The 13,391-nt window shown below is 49.3% G+C and overlaps 1 protein-coding gene across 1 annotated transcript; it reads right to left on the bottom strand.

Annotated features, from left to right (window-relative positions):
* Nucleotides 1-1,210: 1,210 nt before the first annotated feature.
* On the bottom strand, nucleotides 1,211-9,914 carry Htr5a (5-hydroxytryptamine receptor 5A). The gene is made up of 2 exons (XM_027951311.2): nucleotides 9,177-9,914; nucleotides 1,211-1,543 (listed from the first exon to the last, which is right to left on the bottom strand). The coding sequence occupies exons 1-2, from the start codon at nucleotides 9,912-9,914 to the stop codon at nucleotides 1,211-1,213; spliced, it is 1,071 nt and encodes a 356-aa protein (XP_027807112.1).
* Nucleotides 9,915-13,391: the final 3,477 nt, after the last annotated feature.

The raw sequence follows: 13,391 nt of genomic DNA on the forward strand, positions 1-13,391 counted from the left end.
CTGGCCTGAAGGTCCCTGTGGATGAGGGACCATCTGCTCTTGGTACGAGGTCAGCACACACACACTATTCTAGAAAGACAGTGTCTACTATCTCTTCAGATTCTTTGGGGATGTTTTTCTAGGTCCTTTGGCTCTGGAGACATGGGTGTGGCCAAAGTCTTAAGTGGTCATGAATGCCATGGCACCTCGTCCTGCCTGGCCAGTTGGACTGCTGCTCTGTGGAGGGTGGCCACCTGTGGCATGGTAATGTCTTCCTCATTGCTCACTAGGTCAGCTTCCTGGAGGAGTTCACAGGCCAACAAAGCAGCAACCATAGATGCATCAAGTCCTGGTAAAGCACACGTGCCTGGTGACCGTGCCTCGTGGTCACTGGCTGTGCAGCTGTGTTCAAGAACTCCGCAACAGTGGGTTCACTCTGACCCCATGATCCCAGGATGATGGCCTTTGCCCAGAAACACTGAATGAATTCCACGCACATGAAACCCAGAGCAAATCAGCAAGTTGGGCAGATTTTTTGAAACTAGTCAATTTTTCTGATGTTTGTGGACAGTTGCTTCAAAAGGGCAGAAAACACTAAATTAGGTTCTTAGAACCTATTCCAAGCCGATGGGTCGTGCTTTGGAGTAAGCTATCAATTGGAACACTTGTCCTTCCATAGGGTGTGTGCGTGCGTGTGTGTGTGTGTGTGTGTGTGTGTAAGTAAATGCCACAAACAAAATCTTAAAGCCCAAAGTCACTGTCTCACAGAAGAGGCCATGCCCTTTAATATGTTTGGAGATGATATTTTGTGAGTAAAAACTGTGAAATACCCAATACTCAGTCGGGAGATCTCACTAGACCCGAGGCAGAACCCTGCAGCGGGGCTCCTCCAGGAAGCTGGGACGGCGGTCTTCTCTCCCCACCGCGTCCCCACCATGCCCCCGTGATGGCTTCTCACTCTGACGTCCCTCCCTCTGCCCTTGCTCTGCCTCCTCCCTTTCCTCCGCCTCCTCCGACAGCCACGCTGGGGTGGGCTTGCGGAAGGAGAGGCTTTTGGCAGGCGAGTGGCTGCGGCAGAGCGCGGCAGAGGAGCTGGGCCAGGTGGTGGCACCAGAGCCTCCGGAGGCCTGTCCCTGGGGCGAGTGCAGAACCGAGCCCACCGAGTTCTGAGGTGGGCCTGGGGCACCTGGAGGACGTCCCCGGGGCTGCAGGAGAACCGGCCGGCCTCTCCTCAGTGCTGCCTGGAGAAGAAGCTCTTGAAGGCGCTGCTGTAGTTCTTGTTGAAGGCCGTGTAGATGAGCGGGTTGAAGAAGGAGTTGGAGTAGCCGAGCCAGAGGAAGACGCTCTTCCAGGCGGCAGGGAGGTCCCAGGAGCAGAGGGGGCTGACGAGCTCGGTGACAAAGAAGGGGATCCAGCAGAGCACGAACACCCCGATGAGGATGCCCACCATGAGGGCCGCCTTCTGCTCCTTCTGTTCCCGCCACGTGTCTCCTTCTGTCTGGAAGGTGACAGTGGCTCGGCGGACCGTGAACGCCATTTGGGGCTGCTGAGCAGAGTTCTTCACCTGCAAGACACAAGCAGAAGCTTTGTGAAGAGCCCCCTTGTCCCACCTGCCAGACGCGGCCAGGCCCAGCCAGCTGCCCATGGGCCTGGCCCTGCTCATCTGCTCTGAGGGAAGGTGTGGGGCTTAGTGTGGGAACCCGAGGCCTGTGGGACCTGACTTAGGGCATGGACGTAGTGACAGAGCTGGGCTGTCCACCTGCATCTGAGAGGAGGTGGCACGGCAGGGGCATCTGCCTGCTCAGCAGAGGGGACAGCCCTATGTGTGTCTACCACAGGCATCTCCGCCTGTGGAACAGACTCCAGACCCTGGGACTGCCCCTCCTGGTGACTCCCCTGGCCTCTGCAGGGAAAGGTCCTGCAGAGTTGAGCCCTGGCTCACTTCCTTCCCCTAGGAAATAGAATTCCTGGGAAAGAAACTCCTCTCCATGCCAGTCCTATTTTTAGCTCTCAGGAGAACAGGAAGTGAATGGCTGATGAGGTGGCGGCCTAAATTCCAAGGAGTTGCAAGCGATGGATGAACTCACAGATTGAATCAAACAAAACGCGGGGCTGGTTCTGGGCCAATCAGTGCTTCTCTGGCAGGTGAGACTGAATGGAAAGTGAATATGGTCTTCCAGACTCCAGCATCTTGTGACTCCAGCATATTTTAAAGGAGCTTGTCCTTAAGCAACATGCAAACTTATCAGCACCAGGCTTATCAGAAAATATGCCTGGTTGAGTCCAACCGCTTAACCAGTACGTGGATACATTTATAAATTGGAGTCAAAAGACACTGACAGATCTGTCATTCAGAATATCTGAGATGGAAATAAGAACACTGTGGTTAAAACAATATAGTCAGTGTATGCATTATTCTAGTTGGATGGTAGCCTTGCTGGCATTTGTTAAAAACAGTAAAACATCAAGTGCTGTGCAGTTGAAAAGAAGACAAATATTGGAACAACTAGTTTAGAGCACTGTAATCTTTAACATCAGATATGAGACGAAGTGAAAAATCTTCTTTCTGTATCCCACTCGCACCCCAGACAGAACCAGAGTTACCTGTGACCTTATTTATGCACATCTGGGAATGTGTCTCTAGGGACTCATTTGTAGAAATGTGTATGCAATATTCAGCAATAAGGAGACAGGGACTCTTACCAATTTCCTAAATAAACTCAACTTCAAAACCGTATCAGGGAGAGCATCTTTCCCCATTGTCCAAAAATGGTAATGAAAAAACAATCCTGGCCAGACTCTCCCACCCCCAGGAAGTTCCCACAGGTGACCCTGAGGAGGTGGTCACACTGGGCAGCACGTGTTTTGCTCTGCATCAAAAATCATTTGCATGATTTGCCAGCCGATGGGGTCAGGCTCCCCCAAAAGTGCAGCTCTGAGAACCTCTCAGCCCAAGCAACCATACCGTTCAGATGATGTCAGTTCACTGCTCCTCTCAATGACCCCTGCACTCTGCCACCCAACCCCCATGGATGGCGCACATGCTTCTCTGCTCTGGGGCCGATGCCTGAAGCACAGAGCTTTCTCTTAACAATCGGTGCCATGAATCAGCTGGTCTTTCCATCTCACCCTTGCACAGTTCTGGTGGTCCCACTCAGGCCCTGAGGACTGTGGCATCCTTGGACCCCAGGTACATTCACTGGGCCCCAACTCCAGCTGCCCTTCAGCTCTGTAGGTTAGTACTGATGCTGGTGGTCTGAGTTCCCCTGAGTCCCCTGGGCTTTGCTGCTTAATGTACTTTACTATCCTAGGGTTTGTAACCAAGTATGTCCTTACACAAGGTCATGAGGCCAAGGTCTTTGTATGAAGTACCTAGGTTTCTGATTGAGAGGTCTACCATTAGGTCATTGACTTAGACCATTACATAAAGCTTTAGACCTATTATCTGAAGCTGTACCACTAGCAAACATTATTACGCTCTACTGCTGCTGGCTTGGGTTTAGCTGTTTGCCTATATGGACAAAGTCTTGGGTTCAGTTTTTTGTGGGTCTTGGAATGCCTTTTTCTGATGAAGATGAAAGAGATGATTCTAGAAGGCTTAGGCCTGGTAAGCTTCCAATGCAACTCAAGCAAACCTGAGGGTCAATGATGCTTTAAGGACTATTAGACGACTGGCCAGCTTGTGAAAAATCAATGGTCAAACTTTGCTTTGGATCTCCTACAAAACATCTGGGAGAACCATCCTGTCCTGGAAATTTGTGAGTGTGCCACTGTGTTTAATTGGTGTCCAGCTCAATGATGGTTGGGTAGTCATCGCAAGGCCCCTCCCAGCCTCTATGTGGTCAGAGATCTGAGACCCTGAGACACTGTTCACAAACATGAACTGCTGAGCAAGCACAGAGCTTCTGTCCTGTGCATCACGGTCAGTCCTGCCAGCCTCAGCCTTACTATATATGCATGACCCCAGCAAACAGGTCCTTAAGAGGCTCAACATCCTATACTGGCTAAAAAGCAGAATGGCAGCCATCTAAAGTCTGTCCAACAAAGCAACTTCAAGGGAGATGTTAGCACCCAACAAATCCCCACCCTTCTCACCATCCAAGGGTGATTATGAATGTCTTTCTTGCTGTGTGAGGTTCCCTATGACCACCTCTAACTCCACTACAGAACATCAGATCATTCAGCATAAATTTTTAAAGTTAGCTAAAGAAAAGAAGCAAATCAACTTGTAGTAAGCTTTTTTTAAAAAAATTAAGAACAGGAAATAATTTCTTTAACAAGAAGATTGGTTGTAGCAGATGGTAAAGGGAAATAATGAAAGACAAATTTATGACTACATACTACATTTTAAGGCTTGAGGGGAAAGTCAACTTCGTTTGATAGAAAAATTCAAGTAGCAAGAATCTTTAGCAATCCTATGTGCCGACTTACAACTGATGTTTCAAGGTCATTATCAGAAGACTACTTCTTTCATCCCTGTGACATATCCACAAGTTCAACAGGTAGGATCTGCTTCTAGATGAGAGCTGCAGCCCTCTACTTGACCAGACTGTAGTTGATCTAGGCATGAGAATACCTCTACCGTGTGTAGCTCAAGAAGTCACTAGAACCTCTGTCCTAGGACAGGAGACCCCACAGCCAGACAGATCCATTGGCATAGAATGCATGGATTCAGATGAATTCTTCCTAAGTTGTCATAAACTTTTATCTTCATACATAAAAGAACATGCTGAGCCATGCTCTATGCAGCTCACCACGAGGTCACACCTGTGGAAGAACAATGACCTATTCTAGTCCCCACTTCATCGAGTAACCAAGGCCTTGCCTCCCTGCCAATTGCCAGCATCAACTAAAGTAGTCAACACTTTAGGGTAGGCCTTTAAATCTTGGGTCACCATATGTAATATGCCCCAATTGCTAACTAAAATGACCTAATGGTTCCCGCCAGTTGAGTAGTAGTGATTTTCCCTTCCCAGTACCAGCCAGTGCTCAAACAAACAGGACCCGGCAACTCTAAAATCCTCAGCCAATGGAATCACAGCATCCTGATGGTGCTTCTGAAATTGACGTGACCTTGTATAGATCAGACCTTTGCAACACTAGGTCCATGCTCCAACTGACTATTATTTGGAGATGGATATTTTATTTAATAAATATTAATAAAATGGCAAAACCAGGTTTGATATAAAATAAGCAGTCCGGTCTCTCTTATGAAATTCAATTTCTTGCAGAAGTCAAATTGTTCAATGGCTGAACAGTGGCCATTTCCAGGACATACCAATTTACTCAAATAAAAGAGAAGATTAAAAAGTAAAGTAACGTGGGCTGGGGCTGGGGCTCAGAGGGAGAGCACTTGCCTAGCACGCATGAGGCACTGGGCTCAATCCTCAGCACCACAAATATATAAAATAAAGATATTGTGTCCACCTATAACTAAAAAATAAATACTTAAAAAAAACTAAAGTAACAACTGTATGTGTTCAGAATAATTCACTTATTTAACATGCTATAGAAGCATCTTCTTCAGGTACTCTTTAAAAAGAATAATGTGAATTACTGGATAACTTGGTGCCACCTAAAATAGTTCTAAACTGAGGGCTTCCAGAGGGCCTCTAATGCAGAAGTGTGGACAGTGGTGGCTGACCAAGAGCCTTGAAACAAGCAGATGACCCTGGGAATTGATGATCTTTGGGTAGTACTCATGAACCACGTATCTACAACTACGCTGGAGTTGATCACATTGAAGCTGACCTCCTGCATAGATCCCGGGCCGTCTTCCTGGGCTGAGGGAAGCTTCTCCATGTTCTCCCAGGAGCCAGGTGAAGTGCCCAACAGAACCATAAATCAGGTCACTCCAGGATTTACTCTCTAATACTTTGGTGGACTGTATCTCCTTACAAAGTTCCAGAGGATACAACTTTTTCAGTGAAAACACTATGATAGTGACCACATTCATAGAAGTTAGATAAATACAGGTTTTCATTTTTTTTTTTTTTTAAAAAGGCATAGTGAATAATGTCTATGTTGGTGGCATAGCGAATTTTACAGCCTAGGCTTTAAGGCCACAATAAAGCAGCTTAAGTATCCTAACCCACATGGTCATGATTAATGGAATAGCCTTAAATTTCCTTTAGGCAAGCATAGCTAATTCCTCATGCTGTAACTGGATTAATACAGCAGAAAATTATCTATATTTAAGCTAGAAGAAAAGTCAACCTAGATACACAGAAAGATGCCTGGAACCTTTGGGACTTGCTTTCAGAGCAGAACTGGGAGATCTCAGGAGCGTTCAGAAGCTCTTCGGGTCCCTTCCTTATAGTGTGTCTATTGACACTTGTTTGCTCAGAGTCCAGGACTTCACATGCTTCTGCACAAGCTGACCTGATGGGTGATTTAGCACATGACTCTTAAAGAAGGCTAAAATCATGCTAATTGATGTGCAGTCCTCCCTGTCCCCAGGGCTGGGGATGGAACCCAGAGCCTTCTGCATGCTAGGTATGTCCTCCCGCACTGAGCTCACTCCTGTCCCTGGACATGTGATCTTGCCATCAGCTCTTCACAGGTGAAACCTCACCTTCAAGGAGAACAAAAAAACAGGGTTGAAAACGTGGACAGCTCTCCATGGTCTCTCCAGAAGCTTTGGCTACATGAGGACCAAGAGTGGGGGGCTGAAAACTGAATGTTCCGCAGACTGAGGAAAAGACTGAAATGCAGAGCCAGCTTTAAGCTGTTCCACTAATCCTGGGCGGCTCAGTTGGTGATGGTGCTTTTACAAACCAGCCTCTGAGTGTCAGCCCCGCACTTCTAAGTCAGCCCACCAAGGGTGTGCTCAATAAGCACCCCCAGAGATACAAGCAAACAACAGCTGCTTGCTCAGATGGTGTCGACACCCTTGCACCTGAGGGCCGAACCTGAGCTCCACACCTCCCAGAGCACCCTTAAGACCTGTGTCCTGCTCTCTGCTCAGGTGGGCATGCCTGACCAGCCTGGCTGTCTGTCATATTGCTTCAGAGCTTCAGGAGTGGCCCCTCATCCTGTGCAAGGACAGGCCAGTTGGTCTTGTGTGGCAGTTCCCAGCAGAGGGTCTCACATAGGTTAGGGCTTCAGCATAAATTTGAATAAAACTCAGCAGATAAAAAAACTAGGAAGATGGGATGTGGTCTCCCTAGGTAACACAGCTAGCTGGTGGTAGAACTGTATTTAGAAATTTTGACACCCATTATCACAGAGCAATCAGGAAGCCTGGTTTGTAATTAACCCTTCAACATAAGGACCAAGGCAGCCCTGCATCATGTGCAGAGCCCTGGATCACACAGAGGCCTTGCAAATCACAGGATCTGACTCCAAAAGTAATCTGGCAGAGAGCAAAAACAAGCTGTGTGTGTGTGTGTGTGTGTGTGTGCGCGTGCGCGCGTGCATGTTAAATCACCCTATCATCAAAGCAGAGAAATGAGAGCAGTGCTCTTTCTTGCACAATAAGTCTCAAATTAGAACTTCAATTAATTTTGCTTCCTAAAGCTGCGTGTGGTGTTAACTGAAAACCATGTTTGCCTGGATGAGATCCTGGCTGAAGAAGGTTCACGTGAAGAAGGCCCTTGGAGGTGGCCCGTCCTCTTGCTCCTGACCTGGAATTTGGGTGGACAGTCACACACATGGAGCTGGCTCAGGGCTCTGTAGTGGAAGCCCTAGCATTTATACCTGGCCGTACTCCTTGTATCATGTAGAAATTCAACAGATCAGAGTTTCCAAAACGTGGCACTGTGGATGTTTGGTCTGAGGTGGCCAGTCTGTGCATCACACATGTTGGGCAGCAGCCCTGGCCTCTCTGCACTAGATGCCATTGGCACACCTGCCCAGGTCTTGATTGTCAGATGTCTCCAGAGAGTCCAGGATTCCCTGGGTTGCAATATCACCCTGGGCTGAGGACACGATATCCTCTGGTCCCTTTTTCCTTCTTTCTTTTAGAATAATACTCTCCCCTTCTTCCCCTAGCCACACCTTTGGTCCCTCTAATCTTGAATGACTGGGTATGGACAGAATTAGGTACTCACTATAGGAAATGCAGCCACATGCAGAGCTCCAGAGGGGCGTCCATCTCCCTCACTAGAGAAAACTCTTCATGTACAAAGACCATGTGTTATCATTCCTTACTTGTTGCATCAAGCCATAATGTGCATAGATACACTTATAAATTAATTGTATTTGTTGTCCTGGAGCCAATAATTTAAATATGTGACTGAGGTTCAAAAGGGCATCCTTGGTCATGAAGAGGGGAAGGGTGGGGAGCACAGTCTCCACACCCAGTGGATTCTGCTTTCCTGTAACTTCAGAATTTTGATTCACAGGGTCAGATTATGAAGAGTTAACAAAAAGCAGGGAAGCAAGTGTGGGAGAAGATGAGAAAAGCCTTCACTGTTGTCACATATTCGGTGCTGCTTGCAGGGAGCAGGGGAGTTATCTGCCCTGGTTTTTAATTTCCTCCTGTAGTTTCACTCCTGATCCGGAAGGCAGACAAGTGGCCCTCAGCTGCACATGCAGCCTTATGGGGCCATGGGGACAGACCCAGGAAGTAGCCCCACAAGGCAACAGAAGCAGACAGCAGATGCAGGCACTGAGACTATTGTAAACATCTTTAATCTTATGCCAGGAGGCAAGGATGCTTACAATGACAGCTCGTAGCCTAGGAGATGCCGTATTTACAAAGTCAGTTGCTATAATTTGCAAAGAAAAAAGGGCTGAAACAAAACCCTAAGCTGTTGTGACTGATACGTGGCAATCTTCCTAGCAATCATGCTCACTTCCTGCCCAAGAGTATCCTGCTCTCAGTGCAGGAAGATGCAGGTTTTTCCAGGGTATTGACTCAGTGTACCCCAGACACCAGCTTTTTCAGATGTTCTAAATGGTGTTTCAGACCCACATGGTTTCAGTGCCAGAGGGGATCAAGCAGAACATGGAGCTCAAACTCCTCATTTTATATGTAAGACAATAACCCCTCAGAGCCACAAATGACATGAGTAGCTCTGCACCACAGGAGGGTCTGGTGTTCACTTTCTCTGCCCAGGATATCCCCCCCCACCAACCAAAAAGTTTTTTTTTTTTTTTTTTTTTTTTTTTTCTGCACCATGGGGGAGGAGTACGGGAGATAAACCCTGGGCAGTTGCAAGTGAAGTATTTTTAAGGGTCGTTGCAGCACCCACCTCCACAACTTCAGGTTCAGGTGAGACTCTGTTGGTCTTCCTGGAGCCCCCGCGGAACTTGGAGGCCTTGTAGATCTTCCAGTAGACGAAGAGCACCACGCACAGCGGCAAGTAGAAGGCGCCCACGGTGGAGAAGATGGTGTAGGAGGGCTCACGGCTGACCTGGCACTCCTCACTCTGTTCAGAATATGTCTCCCCCCAGCCGAAAAGCAGCGGGGCCAGAGAGATGACAGCCGAGAGTGCCCAGGTAAGCATGATCATCACTTTGGAGATGCGCTTGCGGGCGCGGAGCGTGTACTCCAGGTGGCGCGTGATGGACCAGTAGCGGTCTAGGGCTATGGCCGTCACATTCCAGATGCTGGCTGTGCAGCAAAGCACGTCGCACGCAATCCACAACTGGCATAGACGTCGGCCCAGCTGCCAGCGGCGCCCCGACAGCTCATGCACCAGACTCAGCGGCATGACCAGCGCGGCCACCAGCACGTCCGAGATGGCCATGGATGCCACCAGGTTGTGTGGCACACGGTGGAAAGTGCGCACTCGGAGGATAGTCGCCAGCACCAGCAGGTTCCAGGCGAACGTGGCCACTACCAGAAAGCCTAGCAGGGTCAGAACAAGCACTCCGAAGACGGAGGGGAGGGGTGGGCTGGGGCGCAGGTTTTCCGCACCAAGACTGCGGTTGGGCTCCAGAAAGGAAGGAGTGGAGAGGGAGAAGGTCAAGTTCACAGGCAAATCCATCTCCGGACCAGAACACGGGCCACGGGGCTCGCACAAAGGGTGTTCAGGGGACTCAAGGTGGCCACTGCCCCCAGAGCCAGTGTGGGCGCTGGCAACCTCTAGTCAGTGGAAGCTTTCTGGGCAGCGCCGTGAACGGGGGCCCAACCTCCTGCCGGCGAGCGTCCCGGAGAGATGGAGTGAGAGGGGGGAGGCGGGCTGCAGGCGGGGTCTCGGAGAGCAGGGTCCAGGAGCTGAGCCTCCCACCAGGGCCGCCTAAGAGGTGACTCGTCCCAGGTGCCTCACCTCCGCGGAGACGCTGTCCGGTCGCTCGGAGCCCAGCGTCTCGCGGGTCGGCCCCGCGGCTTGTGGGTGCCCCGAGCGGGGCTGTGCGTCAGGGCGGACGCTCTCCCAGGGCTGCCCGGTGCCCGCGCTTCCCCAGGCAGCGGCCGAGCTGCGCGCGGGGAGGCCGGGCAGGTGCCTGCTCCCTGGGAACTGCCTTCTGCCCTGCCCCTGTCCCGTGCCCACCGCGTCTGGGGCGGCGGCTCAGAGAGCGAACGCCGGCGCGCCCCCCCGGACCTGCCTGATCAAAGTGGGGATCCAGCCCGACGTCAGACGTCAGCTGACCGCCCCTCTCCCGGCTCGCGGCTCCGGCGCTGTCCGCGGTGCTGCCGCCTCCCCCGCCCCAGCGCGCCGATTGGCGCTGTCCTCGGTCCTGTCGCTCTTGTGTGAAGCGGGTCCCCTGCGTGGAACAAGTTGGCCAATGAACTTTCTGGAGCCCTTCCTCCTACCACCCCCCGCACTCGTCCCTCGGGAGGGGGTCTGGAGACCTGGAGCCGCGGTTCAGCTTTCGGAGGGTGCTGGTGTCCGCGTGCCAACGCCGAGTGAGGCGTCCGGGGGCATTCTCCTCCGGATCTCAGCATGGGAGTGCTTCTGTCTCACACGACACACAGTCCTTTCTTTAAAGGACTGTTTTCTTTAACGGGGAAAAGGCAAGGTGGCACTTTCGCCTGTTTCCAGAGGTGGCTGAGGTTTAGGAGCTGCGATGCTCCACAGCCTTCCTCAGATCTGGGGGGTCCCCAGGGGCTCTGCTGCACTTGCTGCTGAGAAGGGAAAGGTAGATGCCCCGCGTTACATAAGCTCCATCGCACTCAGGAAAGCAGAGGAGCATTGAACTCTTCCCTCATGTGCACATATAGACAACTACACAAGCACCCGCGGAAGAGCCTGCCCAAAATCCTGACTTCAAGCACCCACAGAGATATGCATGATCCAGCAAGATGAAAGAAGATGAAATTTACATGACAGAACAGTCGGGTGGCATTAAATATTTTAAAAATTGCATTCAAAGGGTTTTATGAAATCTCATACATTTACAAGTAACCTTGGCCCGAAGGCTTTAAACTATTTCAAAATGATAAATATTTTTTCTAAGATTCTGCTTGTAACAGAGTAAAGCATCAAGAGAATGCACTGAGGACACAGGGACTCCTCCAGTGGGGGAGGGTACTCTGAGGAAAGGCTGGTGAAAATATTATTCATTAAAAACAGGAGTATTCCCGGGCTGCTTCACCAAACACCCTTTGAAGCGACCTCATGAGAAGTGTGGCTGTGTGTGGCTGTGATCAAGAAGCAGGCTCATGCTCGCTTAGAGCACGTCACCTTCTAGGGTCATAAAATCAACTGGGATGAATTCTAAACTATAAATCTCCTTTGGAAAAAATTCCCTGGGGCTGAGGCTAACATGCATGAGGCTCTGGGTTCGATTCTCAACACCACATAAAAATAAAATAGAGATATTGTGTCCACTTAAAAAACTAATAAACAAACAAATAAATATTTTAAAAGAACGAAGATTATTTAAAAATTAAGTAAAATTTGATAGTGACTGTTATTATTTTTAAAAAAGAAAGAAAAAAATTCCCTAAACAATTCTGCATCTGGGTTCAGGAGTAGGTGACCTGGGGGGGAGGATGAGCAGTGGGGGACTTGGTGTAGCTTTCCACTTAGACCTTCAGAGGCAGTGTGGGCTTGTGATTGTCTCCCGTGCCAGAGGGGCACAGCCTCTGAAGGGATACCTAAGTGAGCAGCAGTCCAGGCCGGGATAGCTGGGGACATTTTTGGAGACTTTGAAGTGGCATGAAGATGGGAACTGAACGGAGTGCCCCCACTAGGAGAGTCAACAGATTCTCTCCAGAAGAAGAGAGAGACTGTCCAGTGTGTCGCACACAGACACAGGCAGGAAACCAGAATGTCACAGCTTTTAATCTTAAAGCATGGGCCCAATTTCAGTTGAGAAAAATCTTAAAAGGCAGCATCAAGGGACAGAACTTCCTGGATTAGCACCTGTTGTGGGTGAACGTATCCCTGATCCCCCCAAAATCATACGCTGATGCCCTAATCCCCAGAACCTCAGAGGGTAACTGTATTTGGAAATGGGCTCTTTAAAGGGGTGGTTAAGTAAAAATGAGGCCATTAGGGTGGATCTTCACACAGTCTGACTAATGTGCTTATTTTAAAAGGATATTTGGACACACATGGTGGCGCCAGGGCTGAGTGTGCAGAGAAAATGCCATGTGAGGGTACAGCAAGAAGGTGGCCCTGTGCAGGCCAAGGAGGGAGGACTCAGAAGAAACAAGCCCTGCCGACACCTGGCTCTTGGACTTCCAGACCCCAGAACTGTGAGCAAAGACATTCCTTATGTCAGAGCCATCCAGTCTGTGACATTTGGCTGTCACACTCCCAGCAAATGAACACACAACCCAGCAAAACCCTTGCAGAAGGTACTAGCAGATGATGGAACATGTCACCAGGCTGGGTGGGTTCCTGATACTAACAAACCACAGGACGTCGACTCAGACCTGTTCCTTAGAGGATCCAGTTTGTAGCCCCCTCACTATCAACAGAGGGCAAGCCCAGATGTTTACGGTAGCTACTTAAAGTCTGTGATCAAGCCACATCATAGGCATATAGAAAGACACTCATTTTACATTTTCTACCATGGGACAGTGTGCATCTGTTTCATTCAGATTGGAGCTGATTCTTAAGCTACATGTTTGGAAATGAGAAAAAATAAATAATGCACAACATAGCCTGACTTTATCCCCCTTACAAGAATGCTGTGGGCCAGAGTTTTCCGACCCACGCTAACCATCACAATGTTATGAAATCACTGAGTCTTTAAAGGTGGCTCTAAGTATATAAAATCTTCATTATGTACCAAGCATTAAATAAGTGTCCCTTTATGATTATACCTCAAAATTTGTGTGGACTACTGTTGGCCCTATTTTATAGTTGGGGAAACTGTGTCTTAGAGATAAAGTGACTTGCCCCAAATCAAATGATGTTTGAATTTGAAAGTCACTTTAAGACTGAGCTCTGCTACTGTGTTAATAATCAGGATGTCACCATCGTTGCAAGCTGAGCCCTCGCTCTGTCAGTGCAGACTGCCATAAACACAACAAAGAGACTGGGTGGCTTAAACAGCAGAAGTTTATATTC

This window comes from Marmota flaviventris, chromosome 1 (genome assembly GCF_047511675.1).
Source record: "Marmota flaviventris isolate mMarFla1 chromosome 1, mMarFla1.hap1, whole genome shotgun sequence".
In the NCBI taxonomy this organism is placed as follows: domain Eukaryota; kingdom Metazoa; phylum Chordata; class Mammalia; order Rodentia; family Sciuridae; genus Marmota; species Marmota flaviventris.

Excerpts from the sequence above, each read along its gene's own strand:
- Htr5a (XM_027951311.2), bottom strand. The coding sequence starts at position 9,914 with ATGGATTTGCCTGTGAACTTGACCTTCTCCCTCTCCACTCCTTCCTTT. Across the intron at positions 1,544-9,176 it reads CTGAACCTGAAGTTGTGGAG|GTGAAGAACTCTGCTCAGCA; the intron begins GTGGGTGCTGCA and ends TGTGTCTTGCAG.